Raw genomic sequence first — 19,231 nt, forward strand, 5'->3', positions numbered from 1 at the left:
CTTCAGCTCAGTGTCTAAGATACAAAACAACCACCTGTGGTTCATACAGAAAATGAATAAAATGCTGCATGTATAATGCAGCTCCAGCCTATGCTCAGTAATGTTATTGCCTCCAATAGCAATTTAAGATTGTTGAATTAAGAAAGTTAAAGCATTGTGTCAAATTTATATGAGTTTAACTAACTGGAGCACTTCAATAAATTTAAAGATAATTTCTTTCACTAAATAACAGGGGCTAAACATTTTATTGACATTACTGCACTCATCTGCTGGAACTAAATATCGCCTTGATTTTCCCAATTCAAATTAAAAGAATGACTTTTCAGTTCTTTGTGACAAATAACCATCAGTTTCCGATTTTTTACTTTATTTATTAGTAATTTGTTTCCACTTTATTGTCAAGGGTCTTTTTGAGTTGATGGTTATGCATTTGTCATTTCTAATTAATGGTTTACTTTTAAAAGACATGTTCTATTATAATCTTCAAAAACCATCTCGTTTTCTTACTGAGAAACAAGCATTCATAATTGATTCTTAAAATGATGTAAAAAGTAAAATCACAAAAATACTGAACTCTGAGGAAATTTAAAATGAAAAGTCCCAAAACAAATGGCAAAATCAAATGATAAAAGACATTTAAACGAATGGACAACAACTGTCAGATTCCTGACTTGTCTGTACAAATTTGAAAGGAGTTATAAACAATTCACCAACTGAACTGCAGTCAAAATGGTCAAATGATCAACTGATTTTGAAACAGGTTTCTACATCTTATATTTAGCCAAGCCTAGAGCTTTCTATAAGATCAGATATCAAGAAATTTCAGTTTGATCAAACTATTCTAAATGTCAGACTTTCTAATTACGTCAGTTTGTATATTTTAAAAAAAAATGGATAATTACTAACAGTCAATAACCTGGAAGACAGGAAGAATGGAAAAATGTCAGTAATGTGATACTTGATAGCAGCTGATTGTTGTTTTCAGAACAAGGGATAAATCATAGCCTTTTCCAAATTGTGATCAAATAATGCCAGTGGGAACATTCACTTTTGTAATAGTTTGTTCTAATGAAAAGGATGTATTATTTGGTCAGAAACATGACAATTTTAACAAAAATTACATTGAATGATGGTTCTTTTATTCCCAAAATACAATAATTTGCTAGTTGCAGTACTGCTTAACTCAGGTTACATTAGGTTACATTATGTAATGTTCATTTTTCATTTTTTTAATGACAGACAACTTGATGGTACAGAGTAAGGTTAATGCAGAAATCTTTGAAGGTTATAACTGTTACATGCATCATCACTCCAAAGAAGTTCAAATGATCAAATATTTAATGTTTAATATTGATTGCTTATCTGAGCTATTGAGTTTTGTAGCATATGGACAATTATATTTCACGATGACCTTCTCACAATTTTGATACAGTTTTGTTACAATATTTTTTTTTGTCATTTAGGATTTGAATTAAATTGATCAATCACTTACAGCAGAAGTTTTTGCTAGAAGACAGTTCATATGAAACTTTCCAAGAGGAAGTGGAACTTTTATAGGTCAAGAAAACTAATACTTTCTCTTGGCATTCAGATGCAATTACTGCTCATATCACATGGTGATTGATGATGGACTTTTGACACCTAAATGAATTATGGGTAATATTTGTAGATAAACCAGTGAACAGGGGAACAGATCAATTAAAGCTAGCAATTCCTTGTATAGTATAATTAGAGGGACAAATTACCATTTGAAGTGATACATTTATGTTATAAATTAACAATTTGAAAATGATGATTTTGACATAGATTGTATATTGATAAAATACTCATTTGCTCTGCAGAAAATTTGAAATCAATATTGCATTTGATAGTTTAATGTGTTTATGTGTTGCAGTGTGTTAATGCAAGTTAGATTGGGAAGACTCTTTTAGAGGCTAACATTAGTTTGATTTGTTGATCTCTAGTTAATGACTGTGCTGTTAGAGAAGTAGAAAGTCATTTAAATTGAATCAATTGAGGCTTAGAAAATAACAAATAACACATCTTGGTTAAATGTGAAAACTGTTGGGCTTACTGGCACCCAATATGAATAGGTTCTTGATGACAAGCATATCATATTTAGCTCTCATAATTGTTGAAAAGTAATTTTTATCAAAATTATCGGAAAATTTTGGATAGTTTAATTATGGTTTTATGGTGCAGGGTTAATGACTCATGATTTATTGACTTCAAGTTGTGGAGTTGAAAACTTAAAATGTCAGTCTTTTGAGAAAGGATTATTCCTATTGTCATGATCATGTTTCAATTTTTTACGTAACTGTTCCTGGGAACTGTTCCAGAGTAGTTATATCTTTTGACTTTGGTGGTCTGAAAGCGGGTATCATTTTTGTTGCATCAATTTACTAATGGAGGCAAAAGATACCAAAATGAAATTCAAACTCATAAGTAAACAAAACTGACATTATTATGTAATGCCAAATTAAAAAAAATATCAAAAGACAAACAACAGTATACAAAACACAAGTCACACATTGCTAAAAACAACAGTGTACAAAACACAAGTCACACATTGCTAAAAACAACAGTGTACAAAACACAAGTCACACATTGCTAAAAACAACAGTATACAAAACACAAGTCACACATTGCTAAAAACAACAGTGAGTGTACAAAACTCAAGTCACACATTGCTAAAAACAACAGTATACAAAACACAAGTCACACATTGCTAAAAACAACAGTATACAAAACACAAGTCACACATTGCTAAAAACAACAGTATACAAAACACAAGTCACACATTGCTAAAAACAACAGTATACAAAACACAAGTCACACATTGCTAAAAACAACAGTATACAAAACACAAGTCACACATTGCTAAAAACAACAGTATACAAAACACAAGTCACACATTGCTAAAAACAACAGTATACAAAACACAAGTCACACATTGCTAAAAACAACAGTATACAAAACACAAGTCACACATTGCTAAAAACAACAGTATACAAAACACAAGTCAAACAACAGTATACAAAACACAAGTCACACATTGCTAAAAACAACAGTATACAAAACACAAGTCACACATTGCTAAAAACAACAGTATACAAAACACAAGTCACACATTGCTAAAAACAACAGTATACAAAACACAAGTCACACATTGCTAAAAACAACAGTGTACAAAACACAAGTCACACATTGCTAAAAACAACAGTGTACAAAACACAAGTCACACATTGCTAAGTAAAAAACAACAGTGTACAAAACACAAGTCACACATTGCTACAAACAACAGTATACAAAACACAAGTCACACATTGCTAAAAAAGCCTCCATAATAGTTATGGGTACCCATCTATAGCTTCTTTAAATAAGACAGATAAACTGATGATGACCCCGTAGGAGTAAGTAATAAGACGTAATTTAGATTGTGATGCTTTCATTGTCTTTACTAATAGTGTCCGATATATCTCTTACATTAACATTAGCTTTTTCCGGTCAACAACTTAAACTTGTACAAGTAAATAAATCAAATCACACATAATCCATTGGCTAATTTCCTGGATAGTTTGTGTCATATAGATTACATCTTAGAGAAATAGATAAATGTGTCAGACAATTTATGACCACTGCTTTACAGATGATGTATTATTGATTCTATATAAAGTATGGCAAAATTATAGGTCCATATTTTTCTGATTACCTTATGAATAGGATATTTTTTTGAATATCTCTGTTCATTACAAATTGCTTTGTTTGTTTTAGAAAAACACATCTTGCTATGATTGCTCATTGTCAGGCGAATTCTTTATGTTGGACATCAACACTTATATGAAATATGTAAAAGAAAGGAGATGTGGTATGATTGCCAATGAGTCAACTTTCTACCAAAGTTTAAATAACGAAGATGATAAAAGCAATTTTAGGTTAACGCTTGGCTTTCAACGAAGAGAAAACCCAAAACTGTATAGTAAAGTAAATTTACAGTATTAAATCACATGTTGCCAATATTTGGAGAAATTTAAGCATTATGATGCAAGCAACATACACTGATTTTGTGTTTGTTCTCAAAAACAAATACATGTACACTTAATGAACTTATAAATATTCCTCTTGTTGTAACTTAACTATAATCCTTGACAAAGAGAGAAACAGATAATGTTTCCATGTAGGAGGAGAAGCCTTTCTTTAACTTCAACTTTAATATACTTGTCTTGTTGAAGTGCTTTAATAAGCCTGTCATTTTTCAAGGAGATTACAAGAGTTTTGTATTTCTATTTTCAGACCAATATAAATGGTGACGATTGTTGTTGAGAAGACTATAGAATGTAAAACCCAGTATGGAATATGGTATCCTAACTGGAACAGCATCTGACATTCGTCACTTCTTCCTTGTTGTCACATGCCTTGTTTCTTTATCTGCTGCACAGTATAGCTGGAGACCAGGTAATCTTATTCATATATTCATTTGCTTCTTAAAATCCAAGAACTGACATAACTATCATTTGTATTGCTGTAATGATGTAGTTGTCAGCAACTATAAGTCACTGCATGACCTTTAACAATGAGCAAATCCATTTCTAGAAAGCAATCTATAAAAGGTCCAACATATCAAAATGTATAACAATTCAAATGGGAAAACTAACAGCCAAATTTATGTACAAGACAACAAGCATAGCAAGTGTAATATACAGCAACACAACACTAAATTACAGGCTCCTAACTTGGGACAAGCACAAAATGAATGTGTTGGGTTTAAACATGTTCTTGGGTGTCTGTAAACTCTTCCTTATTTGTATTGTATTTGAATGATTAATGGATGGGTATAAAATCAGTGCCATTATCATGCAGCCTCACTTTTATATCAAGGAAGGTTTTGTCTTTAGAAGACCTAGTAATTTAAACGGAGCTGATGCTTTATAATGTGTAAGGTATCACTGCAAGAGCTGTGAACAAGTTTGTTATTATTCTATGTAGATTGATTTATTTACTAATTAGTTTACACGATTTCTCTGTCAGATATGTTAGTAGTTTAGTGATATTAATCAGGAATATCTTGAGTACAATCAGAAAATTTCAATAAGCCTTGCAGTTAATGCAAATATAATCTTGTGGTATCTGTTTTTGATATGAATGGAAAAGTTACAAAAACTTACCAAACTTAATTTTATTGTATGTGTTAGTGTTATTATTTGATTATAAACAACTTAATCTGTTCTTTTATTTCTTTAATTATCATCAAACATTTTAATAATTAATTATTACATCTAATGTAATATGTGTTTCAAGGTTTTTCATGTTAGTTTTAGGAAATAAATGAAAGAATCATGCAATTATATTCTATAATTATTTGTTTGATATGTAGGACCAGTCACCCAAACAATATAGATGCTGTACATTCACTGTGGTTTATTTGTTGTATGTTATTTATTGTAAATATTTGTGTTGGAAATCTACCAAAGATTGCACATATCTATATCATATCTGTCTGATATGCCAGAAACACTATTTACATAACAGTAACACTTTCTTCCTTTTTTGTCGAGCCTTCGACTTTAGTCGAAAAAGCGAGACATAGCGATCCTACATTCCGTCGGCGTCGTCGTCGGCGGCGTCCACAAATATTCACTATCTGGTTAAAGTTTTTGAAATTTTAATAACTTTCTTAAACTATCCTTGAATTGTACGAAACTTGGACAGAAGCTTGTTTATGTTCATAAGATAGTATCCCGAAGTAAATTTTGTAAAAATAAAATTCCTTTTTTTTCGTATTTTACTTATAAATGGACTTAGTTTTTTCTGCCAGGAAACATTACATTCACTCTGTGGTTAAAGTTTTTAAAATTTTAATAACTTTCTTAAACTATCCTGGAAATGTACAAAACTTGGCCAGAAGCATGTTTATGATCAGGAGATAGTATCCAGAAGTAAATTTTGTAAAAATAAAATTCCATTTTTTCCGTATTTTACTTATAAATGGACTTAGTTTTTTCTGCCAGGAAACATTACATTTACTCTGTGGTTAAAGTTTTTAAAATGTTAATAACTTTCTTAAACTATCCTGGAATTGTAAGAAACTTGGCCAGAAGCTTGTTTATGATCAGAAGATAGTATCCAGAAGTAAATTTTGTAAAAATAAAATTCCATTTTTCCCGTATTTTACTTATAAATGGACTTAGTTTTTCTACAGTTAACATTACATACAGTCTGCAGTTAAAGTATTTAAAACATTTTTAAGATTCTTAAACTAGCCTGGATTTTTACCAAACTTGGACAGAAGCTTCTGACAATCAAAAGATAGTATCGAGAGGAATAATTTTATTGCTTTTTTTCATCATTTTTGATGAGTGTGTGATTAACAGCAAAAGTAGGCGAGACACTGGGTTCCACGGAACCCTTACACATTTTTATTAAATTAAGGTGCCTTGATTCTGGCACAGAAAGTCTTATCTTTTTGTGAGACTTCTTAAAACTGTCCTCATTTTAGTAATGACACAATCTAATATAAAAAAAAGAAGATGTGGTATGATTGCCAATGAGACAACTATCCACAAAAGACCAAAATGACACAAACATTAACGACTATAGGTTACCGTACAGCCTTCATCAATGAACAAAGCCCATACCGCATAGTCAGCTATAAAAGGCCCTGATAAGACAATGTAAAACAATTCAAACCAGAAAACTAACGGCCTTCTTTATGTAAAAAAAATGAACGAAAAACAAATATGTAACACATAAACAAACGACAACCACTGAATTACAGGCTCCTGACTTGGGACAGGCACATACATAAATAATGTGGCGGGGTTAAATATGTTATTGGGATCCCAACCCTCCCCAATACTAGGACAGAGGTATAACAGTACAACATAAGAACGAACTATAAAATCAGTTGAAAAAGGCTGAACTCATCAGATAGACAAAAAAAAAGACCCCTTTTACACTGGCAACAAAATTGAATCGATCTTAAAAAGACCAGTCCGCGTTTACATTACACAAGCAAGATCATCGATCTTATTTAATCCAGTGTGTTTACACTACAACATAAAAAGAACTGGTCTGACCTTTATTTTCCTATCTAAATATATCAAACAACTGAAAAAAGATTGATCCCGATCGACTAAGTGTTTACACCAAAAAAAAGATCGATTCAAACAAGATCGATCTTTTTAAAACCACCTCTAGAGGTAGACTTTTTAAGTCCGATTAAAGATGGATTTTTTTTGTCAGTGTAAACGGGATCTTAGTCAAAGTGAAGTCTTTTAATTTCTTTTTTGGCAAAGTTGACTTTGAAACAAATTTTGATACTTTTGACTCACATGAATGTGTTAATCATTTTGGTGATGGCACAATCTTTTGTTAAATGAACTTTTTTGGACGAAGTTGACTTTAAATAGCTTTGCTCGAGGAATATGTAACAAAGTAAGTCTCAATTTATAGTGAAATAACAATTAAAACATACAAAGTAAAACACACAATGAATACCATAACTTAGGAAATTTTTGATTGCATTTGTATTTCATTTGTAAGTATAAGACCAACATTCTGATACTCTGAAACCATATTTTATTTGATACTATATCAAAGTGTGCTAACAGTTAATGGAAGAAAGTTCATGATATTTTATCAAGAGATGTCATTTATTAATGATGAAATCATGTTTTTTACACTATAAAATTGGAATCTGTTCTTCTAAACACATTTCTTGAAATGTATCCCAATAAGTTGATAATACCCCTAGTTAATGTTGCATTAGTAGGAGTGCACTATTCTGTTGTTACATAAATATTTTTGGCTGAAAAACAAAACAGAATTGTAAAAATCTGGTATATTATTCGTACAATCGGCAGTTATAATCTCTTATTATATAAAATTACATGCTGCTGGAATTTTATTACCAATGACAAAAGCATACTGAGTAAATGTTTCAATGAATAAAAGTAGTTGCTTCTGATTAATGACATGGATCCTCCTATTGCTTTGAGAAATGACGTGCACTGACGCAAATTGACTAATATCACAAATTGATATTGCATGACATAGATGATAAACAGCTTTGAAAAAAACATGCACATTTTTTGGGGGAACAGTGCACAAGGTTACAGCTGATCAACGGTTTTTCTTGGAATCAATCTTTTCTACTTCTGAAGTGGTTCCATACAGATATACATACATACATACTCTTTTACTCCCAGTGAAATTTGTGTAAGGTACATAATAAATTCTTTTGAAGGAGGGGATGCTGCATTGATACCTATTTAATGGTGACATTAATATGGTTGACTTTGATGTAAAGCATTTTCCATTTCCATAGCTGTATTTTATGTCTTTGATAAAGATACTAAGGATTTCAGACATGTTCATGATGTGTAGTCCAAATAGTTTTGTTATTCTTGGTTATTTCTAAAGACCCATAAAAAGAGGTCTTATCAATAATCTCCTGTCATATTATTTTCCTAGAAATTACTTGAAGATTTTAAGTGCTTGCAAAAGCTGATGGACAGATTTAATCATTTGCCCAACCTTGGTAAAACATATGGTTGATATGAGGGCCCAATTATTAGGGTCATTAAAAATGTGCTGAGATACAGGTTTATATGTTAGATCATTAAATTGTGACAGTTTTATTCTACGGACATGCAGTTTTTTAGTTCTAAAATTAATGCATTAATTGGTTATTAATTAGATGAAGGCTGGCGAATATATATATCAACAACACAATAAAACCAGATAAGACTTCTAGAGGTCAAAATGAAGTGTTCAATAATGTTTCCAAGTTTTAGAGGAGTAAGCAGTCAAAACCATTCATTTTTCATTATCTTCAGTTTGTGTTCCAATCTGTGAAATGTTGTCAGTCATACAGAGGCCTATTTTTATGATGTTCCAATAGGAAATCAAAATTGATTTGGAATATTAATTGGAATTTATACAATGAAAAACTGATATAAAGTAGCAAATCACATATTTTCTTTCATAAAAATTACCGTTCTCTTCCCCTTTTAGGAAGACAGAAATAGGCCTTGATTTTGTGAACATAGAAATGCCAAGTTAAAAAAGAATTGTGTAGCAATTATGAGTTAGAGCAGAATTGTCTCTATTTTCTCTAATGAACCTTTCTAGATCATATATATCAAAAACAATAATATTTTGGCAGAAAACATGATTCTTAATTGACTTTATGCTTATGTTTTTTTTAATTAGTGCATTTAATTAGTTACATATTAACTCTGTTACTGGTGGGGTTTAGACTTAATCTATAATAAGTTGACACTTTTATAATTTTTCAATGTCATTTACAGTTTTCCCCCCTTTATTAATCTGTTTGTATAATACAAAATTAAGAGTATGGAAGCAAGTTATTTTTCAGTTCAAAGAATGATTAGCTGGATAATTTTTGTGAATGGGAACAACCTAGTATCATTGTTTCTTAATCTGAAGTTATTTCTATATTACAGACTCTTCAAAGTTGCAAAGATGCTGAATGTGTTTTTTCTCATTGTTGAATATAATATCATATAATTGCTTATATCAACTTTGGTGGATACATGTAGTTGTTTCATTGGCAATCATACCACATCTGTTTCATTGGCAATCAAACCACATCTCCTTTAATTTTTATATTGTATCAGAGATAGTAATCATACTACTGTATATTCAAAAATTATTTTGAGGCTTTTGATTATGGAAATTGTGCGACTGGGAGAGTTTTAAAATAATAGGAACTTTCACTTTGATATCTGGTACATTATATCTGTATGGAGTTTATCATGAAATCCCAATAATTAGCCTCAAGTTTGTGTCCATTCTTCAAAAATCACAATAATAAATTCACCTATAGCTTCTGAATTTACAGTTAAATAACAAATATTGAAGCTTTACTGAGATTCAGTTTTCAAGAAACTATTGCCTTTGAAAACTATCAAAATCAGATTCAATTAGAGAGGTTAAAATTTATATGCTTTATTGAATAACATAGTGATATTATTCTGACTGTGCATGATGTTTAAAGAGTGTAGCTCAGACAAGAATTATATAACTGTACTCTAGAGGTTTGACTGTAGACAATGTGATGGTAGTTACTATGACAGTTTTATAAGGGTTGCTAATATTATCAGCTTATACAATTAGTCTTGATCCCCACGTCTGTTTTTGATCAAATTTCCTTAAGATATCTGTTCTAACAAGCATGGCATGGTGTCTTATGGACACATTCTTGTTTAATAAATAAAAGAATAAACTCTAATACTGAAGTTATTATATAATGTCACACAGTACAGTCATAACATTTAGATATATACTTTGAAGAGGGGTGTAAAGAGGGGTATCTGCATGGAAGATTGCCATTTCATGATGAACAAACAATTGAAAATTTCTTGCATGTTGATTCTTTTACCGATTTCACGAAACACGGTGAATAACGAACTTTTTTCTCAGTTGCACGTGAAATAAAAATGGCAAAACATGATGCATGTAAATAACGGTTTACCGACATCTTTGAAGTCATAACATTGAATGTTAGTACTCTGCTCCTGGCACTCTCAACAGTATGATCAGTACTATAGGGTTATTGCATTAATATTGGGAAATATTGTCCCGAGTAGAATTTTATATTGCACGAGTTTGCGAGTGCAATATATGTTCTACGATATTCATGCAATAACCCTTTTATTGTATAGCAATATAATATTTGAAGGTATAAATTGGTATAAACTGACGTTTTGTCGTTGATGACGTCATGAATTTTGAAGATTTATTGCACTAGTGCAATAATATAATTTATTCCATATTGATAAAATATTAGTAGGGTTTTCTATATGAATGGGATTTTGAATAAATAAGCATATTCACCTGGGGAAAAAGGATATTCACCGCGCAAAACGTCACGTGCTTTTAGATGTATATTTTTGGTAAAAAAACGTTTGATGTACAATTGGTTTTAGTAAATATTTTCCATTACATTAATTTCTCTCGGAATATGGAATAAAACATTTACTGTCTTTTGTTTCGGTAAATATGTGGTTTTATAAAACCACACATTTACCTCACCAAAAGACAGTAATTGTATATTATTGCACGCTAACTTTTGGTTACTTTCTGTTGGAAATATTATATTGCTATATAATAATAATTGTTATCATAGAAGAAGTCATTATTACAAATGAACCATCAATAGAATTGTTCTCCATTTCTTTTAATCAAGTATCCTCTTAGTTCATTATCATATTATATGAATCGTGTTACATCAATTGCCAGCTTACCTAAGTGGTGTGGCTTTGATCTGATTAGTTCTGGATGACACATTGTATCTATACTATTAGGATAAACAGAGAAGAACCTGGATGCTCCTCCCACTGCAGCTGCTTTTGATCTGACTGAATACTCATCTCAAGCATCTTTTGAATTTTTTAGATAAGTGAGACATTTTCCACTAGAATTGCCTACCCTTGTGGAGCATTGGGGTTCATCAGTAGTTATTTGAAAGGGTTTTTGTTCTTATTTATTTTAACTTATCCAAGTTGAAATTTTTCATCACAATTTTCTCAGAAACTGCATTTCAAGGATTTCTAGAATTTCGTTTCAGGGTTTATATAAGTCAGTTATTACTTTGTGATGCCCTTTCAGATTCATCACTCAACAACTTCATGTAAACCAAACACTTACATCATTTTACACATGACATCCAAGTTGAAAATTTTAAGTCACATTTTTTTCAGAAACTACATTACAAGGATTTCTGAAATTTGGTTTCAGGGTTTATATAAATCAGCTATACCCTGTGATTTGTTTTCAGATTCATCACTCAACAACTCCTGTTAACTGTCTCTAGTATTTGGGTTGGAGTATCATCAGTGAGCAGTAGCTCACAGTTTCACTTGTTTTCTCTATTGGTGGGTTACCACAGTTGTCACAGATTTCAAGGCTTTTAGTATGGTGCCAGTTTCATTGTTTGTACAAATATCAAGTGTAAACATTTTGTGTCGTTTTTGGAAATAAACAGATGATGGGACAATTATCAATTGAAATTTGCATCCATCAATTAAAGGACTACCATATCAGAATTTTATCTCAATCTTTTTTATTTCCAACATATAAACACTTAGTCTAGCATATTAATCAAAACCTTTTTTTATAATTTACAGGTGAATGGAGCACATGTGATGCAAGTGAATGTGGCCTTAATGGAAAACAAGATCGATATGTCAGTTGTATGTTCCAAGATCGAAATGGACAACTCAGTTATGCCGAGGAAGAAAACTGTCGGTATTTACCACGTCCCATTTCACAACAAATGTGCAACAAACAGTGCACAGATCAATATCAGGTCACTTGGGCAGCAGACACATGGGGTCGTTGTCAGCTTTTACCGAGTGTTCAAACATGTGCCCGTGGAATGGGCATCAGATATCGTAATGTCACCTGTGTTATCAAATCAGATGGCAAGCTGCAGGATGACAGCATTTGTGCAGGATATGAAACAAAGCCTGCTACAAGTGAAAACTGTGATTTGCAATGTAAACAAGACTGTATTGTGACCCCATATGGTCCTTGGTCAAGCTGTGATAAGTGTGAAAAAATTGCACAGACTCGAACTAGGATAGTAGTCATTCCAGATGATCATGGTGGAAAGGATTGTCCACCATTTTCACAAATTGAACCCTGTAATAATTGTTCAAATGTATATTATATTTATTTAGGACGATGGTCACCCTGTCATACCATGGACATTCCCGAAAATTTTCCCACACATTCATTAATAGGTCGTGAAGAACGTAGAGTTAGCTGTATTGATTCCATTGGTGCTACCGTTCCATATACGTAAGTTTATTGTCTCAGTATGTTTAATTTTAAATTTAAAGTTAAATTTGCATTATCTTTCCAAAGCACCTGAGTCTGTTTCATGAATATGCTTTATTTTAACATGGCATGATTATTTACTGCTACCACATATAGCATCAGAGGAATCGTACACTGAAAGTCATAATCACAAACTTAGTTTTATAAGACTTGCAATCAGAGCACATGTAGAAAAATCTTCACTCTAGATGAAACTTGGCATTTACCTCTACAAGAAAGTGTGTTGCATACACAGAAGAAAACCCTACAGATAAAGTTGTGTTCTTTCACTTTTAACCCTTGGAGTTCTTGGCTTGATTAATCACTAATACTTTATGATGTGTCTCATTATACTCGCATACATTGAGAAAAAGCATTTGTTGATGATCCTGGTAAATAAGTTAGATGAATTTAGACATCCCTGTGCATATAAATTTACATTGAATAACCCTGATTACATAGCAATTGTCTTATTTACATGCTGTGTGGCCTCTGTGAACACTTCAATCACTATACTGTACTTTTATTTCTCATTTCTAAAACTGAGGAATAAAAATGATGGCAACTATTAAGCAGAAGAGTTAATAAAGTAGGAACTAAAATAATACCAAACCCATAATATAGTAAGGATGGTATAGTGATAATATCAGTGACACAAGTAGCAAACAAATATATAGCTAACACAGTATTAAGTTCATATTATGAACAGATGCTGTTGAATGAACTCCTGACCCTGCATGCCCTCCCCTGTCAAACAAAAAAAATAATGAAATAACAAAGCCTCTAAAACACATTTAAGTTATTGCATGAACAGTATACTGTTATGGTGTATTTGATGTATATTGAACAATTGTTATACAAACTTCTAGTATAAAGGAGCTGTCGCAAATTTGAATCAGTTGTTTAATCTATCATAAATTCTATTTTACAGAAGATGTAAAGAACACATAAATCTTCAAGGTCAAATCATAACTGATAGACAGTCATGCATCATTCCCCAAGATTGTGAAATTTCTGAGTGGTCCCCATGGCAGTTGGTTAATAGTAGCTGTCTGTTGGAGTCTGGATGGACTAAACCTGGACTTATGAAGCGAGAAAGATCAGTGAGAAAATTACCTCGTGGACTTGGAGCTTCTTGTCCACCATTAGTAGAGACCACAGCGGTTCATGGAACATCTGATAAATCAAGATATTGTCCCAGGTATGTCTATAACATCATATAGGCAGCCAGTTACAACAGGGATTCAGTAATGACTTAGTGCATATGCTAATTTTTTCATCCAGATCAGTTGCTCTTCCTTATATACAATTTAGTATCAGTACAAACATGTTTGAATCTTCAACAGATCTTTATCAAACTCTCTTTTGTTTGACTCTTTACATTGAATCTCTAGATCAGTGTTGGGTAAAAATTGTAAAATTTAACAGATAATAAAAGCTAAAAAAAATTGAAGAAATACATAAAAAATACCAAGACATTCATAGTGCAGTGAGCACTTCTGCAGATTGTTGAAGACCTTTTAGTCAGTATCTAGATGAAAAACGCCAGTTACAGTGTTGTTCCTTCAATACATGTATGTTTCTGTTTGCAAGTATTTCAAGAACTTGTCTCACATTCAATTTATAAATGTCCAATTAATGTCACATTATTATAAGAAGCCAGTCATAATAAGATAATTTCTACAAAAGAAATACTTTATTCAGATATACAAACTATATTTGAAGTTTTAAAATTCATTTCAATATATTTTATGATTAGGTCATTTGGTTCACAGTTTGATGTTTTAAAGTTAATTTAAAAAGATACTTAATCATGTTCTTGGTTAAATATTTTGTACTTTTATTTTGTTATTAGAATGATATATACCATCAGGTAAAATGTCGGATTGATTTGTTTGACAACTAAACATGACTGATATAATTTTAGTTCTTTATTAGGTTCTAGTCAGCAGTGGTTTCATTTGTTGTGGTCTGAAAATTACTGAAATTTTTTCTGAAAAATAATAACTGTTCAGCTAACTTCAGCTTGCATAGTGTAGATTAATATTGCATGAGACGAAAAACAGAAGAACTCGTTTAACAGTCAGGGGTACATCTTTGAAATCCTAACATTAGTTACAGGAGACTGTTCGCTAATGATACAAGAATTCATGCATCTTTAATCAATGCATTCCTGTGTAGGACATAGACAGATTTTTTATGTTGCACTTAACACTTAAAACAAAAATTTCCTTTGATAAGAACATTTGACATATTGTGACATAGATATCCTATTAGTTTTGATCTTTCTAATTACTATATGTTTTTGTAAAAGATGTTTATGTTAAGTTATTAGGTACTTTACAGCTACAAGTATTTAATGAAATATGTAACTTTCAGATTAATTTAACATGAAAAAATTTTTACATTATTTTTACTTCTTTAATGTCCCATAACAAGGAATTATTATACTTAAAACAGCCTCTTTTACTATATCTTTGATATTTTTTAATCAAATTTATTTGTATAAATTACCAAACACCATATTCGTGGGATAAATGATAATTTGAAAGTATAGCTAGCAACTTAATAATATTAGCAATAAACATACAAAACTGAAGCCTTCCGTTAACATTAAAAAATTACTTTATTTTGATCAAATGAAGAGTTTTTAGAGTATCTTTTTACTAGATGAACTAGAAGGAATTTTCTTTTTGGTTATTGGTGAATTTTTAACTTTGGTACTCCCTCTTACTTAACCTTAACAGCAATAGTCCATTCTTGTTGCTTGCTTTAAGTCATATCAAAAGTTGGATGTATATTTAAATCATGGAAGCTAAAACAGTCGAAGCCATTGAAGGCCATTTGGTGAACCATAGTTGTTAATTTCTGTGTCATCTTGTCTCTTGTGGAGAGTTGTCTCATTTGCCATCATACCACATCTTATTATTTTTATAAACCTGTTGTAAATGTGACATCTCTGGCCAGGTGGCCTGCTTCCTAACCAACTGTAGAATTGCCTTTGCAGTTTGATCCCCAATTCTAAGGTCAGTGTTCTCTAACTCAACGGTAACTTTTATGTACAGGTTTGACTAAACGTGTTGTTCCTTCATAGGAATGTTTAATGATTACTTGAATTTTGTTTTTCCAGAAATAAGTGGTTGACATCAAGTTGGAGTAAATGTCTCTCTGTAAATGGAGGGTTACAGTGTACAACAGGAATGCAACACAGAAAAACTATATGTGTGGAGGAAAATGGTAAACATAATAGAATATTGAGGACACACCTCATGAAAATGTTATTAATTATTTTATCTTATGAGTTCATGTAAATGGCAGAAATTTTACAATTGCTTCAAAGGACAAGGTTCACTTATGGCACAAAATGGCCAAAAATATCAACTTTACATAAAATACTAATAAGATTACAATTTGGTTTGTAAATTGGTCTATTTCAAAAGCCTTAATGTTTAATAAATTATATTGGATAATGGTTGGCAGCCAGGGTTAATTATGCCAAAAACAATTTAAACTATGGGAAAAAAATACCAAAATTGATCTTAAAATAATGATAATAATTATTAAAGGGCTCATAACTTTATAAATTTTATTGGAAGGTGACAAAAAAATATGTTTTAGTCTTAATAGTATTATCACAAGTATTTCAATGTGAAAGTTGTAATTTTTTTGCCTGATTTTAAAAACAAACAAAAATATAGGGCTCATTTTAACCCTTGGTGAACCTTCTCCTTTGTGTCATTTTCTTGATAGCAGGATTTTATATTCCGGACTCTTAAAGTAAAGATCAGTTGTGATGTCACTGTGATGTCATAAACTTGTTGAAATGGACATGTACATGCAATTTATCTTTTAGTAAAATGTTTTTTTGAATAGGGAGTTTGCTCAAATCTAAATAATAACGTGAAGATTTGATAATAAGGATTTTTTTTCCATTTAGCATTTAAAGAAAAACAAAATACTGGTGGTAAACAGTTCTGCAATAGTTCTCTTTTGGAACTGTGTCATATATACAAAATGTATACCATGACAATACACCTTATCGCTACATGTATTAGCCTACTCGGCTGGCCGACCCGGCCGCTTGACCTTTTGACACACACAACAATCACTTTTCCATTGTGGCATCAGATGTTTTGTTTTATGATGTCAAAATTTTACGGGAACCTGTGTGATATTCAGTAATGGCTGACAAATAGCGATAAGGTGTATAGTATCTGGTACATAACCTTAACCCAGTACAATAAACAATGAGTAAAGAAGATCCATTAAATAATCAGTTAATTTTACTATAAGTTCAGTCCTCTGTAGCATGGCCATTAATTATTCTAAACTGTTCCTGATCAAAGATAAGTTTTAGGATTTTGAAGCTTCTAATTATGTTGCCTGAAGAAAGGGGTGTTGTATCAAGTACATATTTTTTTCTGTGTTATTGCAGGTTTATAGATCTCTAAGTGTTTTACAGATAATTGCCCATCATTTACAAGTATTTCCATATGAATCTTTGATTATTCCAAAACCTTATTGCTCTAGGGCTTATTTTAAGGTATTGCTTATCTGATTAATGCTTTGCTACATGATGCATTTATAACATAGGAACTTCAGGGCTACATAGATATCATTGAACCCTGGAATTACCAATTTAAATGGATTCTTTTTTGATGGATTTGTCCTTGAACATCACCTGCTTCCTTCTGTTCTAGGACTTCCAATAATCGGAAGATAAATTTTATAGCTAAAAATATTTGTCTTCACAACAAAGGCAGTCTTAAAGAAGGCTAAGGATTAGGAATGTAGCCATTTGTGGGGATATCAATTTTTATTATATTCCCCCTCTTATGTTCACAGCAGGTTCTAAAAGTGTTTGGCTTTTTGACTGAAGAATGTTTTGCCATTTAAATTTTTTTATGTGGATAAATTATCTGAGTTTTGATAGCATAAATTTGTGGTCATTTCAAATATATTTTTGAGAAGTTGACCAACTGTTATGTTCTTTTTAATACTAAATAGTCCAAATTTTTCCACTATTATTTTCTATTCAATTTATGTTGTTGTTATTGAAGGAAGTTTTTAGGTTATTATAATGGAAATGACAAAATTTACAGAACATTACACGTGACTTTATTGTACTAGTAAAATCCAGCTCCAAATAAATGTATTGAATACAAAAGTCCATGCCTGTTAATTGTATATTGTATTATAGAAAGTGGTGACCAGAAACCGGTAGACGATTCTTTGTGTACCAGTCCTCGTCCCACCATATCACAGTTGTGTTCAGCAGACTGTGACTGGGATTGTACAGTTTCTCTATGGTCACAGTGGAGTGACTGTACTGTGACTGAATGTGAAGCATATGCTAGGAAGAGAAGGAACAATCAGAAAACAGGTTTGTTTTTCATGTGTCAAGATATGAACTGAAGTGCAAAGAGTTTTTTTAAGCTACTGGAAATCAAAAGTGACTATGGTAGCAAATATTTATAGAGAATCTCCATTAGACCAAAATATTCAAGTCAATCTTTGAAAAAAAGAACATTACATTTACAAGTTACTTTATAAGGAATATGATTTTTATAGAAACAAAAAGAAAATAAACGTTTGCAGTCGGAGATTTTTTATTGGCGGTACATGTATAATTTTTTTTCACAAAAAGTTGATTTTGTTGGTTTTTTTCCATGTAGTACTTTCCTATCAATAATACATCCAATATTTTTGACAGTTTCACTATATATAGTGTCTTATTGCATCATATTAATTTGCAAAAGGTGAAATGATTGAATAAGAGAAAATTGCAACAAGCCAAAAAAACTTTGCAAGAAGTAATTGGATTACTTAGAAAATAAATCTGTTTTTGTACAGACAGGAATCTCTCATAATGATGATGAAAAAGGTTAGGTTTGTAATTCTGTAAAATTGCACTGTGACCCAGTGGACAAGGTCAGACGGATATATTGAATAATATGATAATTCCATAGTAATCTTTAATCTAATGAGACTTCTGTCTGCCACATGTGTCATGGAAATTATACAAAATGATTATTAGGATGGTACACCTAGTTATGAATTCATTTGCCTAATCATTTTAGTAACAGTTGCAAAAGTGTCACCAATCTTTACAGTAGAAATGAAAAATAAAAATACTCCCTTTGTAAAGAGAAAAGAAAACTGAACACATTAATATATATTATACTGTGGATTTATGTTTATGGGTACCAATTTTCAAGGTTGAGGAAAATATGAATATTTGTGGATACTGTGGATTCATTATTATTCGTTGGATACCAATTTTCGTGGTTTTTCGTGGGTAAAGTTGAACCACGAATTCAAATGTCCAACGAATGACATATTTTCAATAGGATTTATATACAGACATTGGCAAAACCACCAAATT

The 19,231-nt window shown here is 31.3% G+C and overlaps 1 protein-coding gene across 23 annotated transcripts in view; it reads left to right on the forward strand.

Annotated features, from left to right (window-relative positions):
- The window catches only part of LOC134707504 (thrombospondin type-1 domain-containing protein 7B-like), a 163,356-nt gene that overhangs the window by 109,327 nt on the left and 34,798 nt on the right, over positions 1-19,231 (forward strand). For all 23 annotated transcript variants that reach the window (XM_063567288.1, XM_063567300.1, XM_063567290.1 and 20 more), the window contains 5 exons: positions 4,294-4,455; positions 12,153-12,828; positions 13,778-14,047; positions 15,977-16,083; positions 18,047-18,229. In XM_063567288.1, the coding sequence (XP_063423358.1) occupies positions 4,350-4,455; positions 12,153-12,828; positions 13,778-14,047; positions 15,977-16,083; positions 18,047-18,229 (1,342 nt within the window). In that variant the 5' untranslated portion in view covers positions 4,294-4,349. The remainder of the gene's footprint in view (positions 1-4,293; positions 4,456-12,152; positions 12,829-13,777; positions 14,048-15,976; positions 16,084-18,046; positions 18,230-19,231) is intronic.

Source organism: Mytilus trossulus, chromosome 2 (assembly GCF_036588685.1).
Source record: "Mytilus trossulus isolate FHL-02 chromosome 2, PNRI_Mtr1.1.1.hap1, whole genome shotgun sequence".
Lineage (NCBI taxonomy): Eukaryota > Metazoa > Mollusca > Bivalvia > Mytilida > Mytilidae > Mytilus > Mytilus trossulus.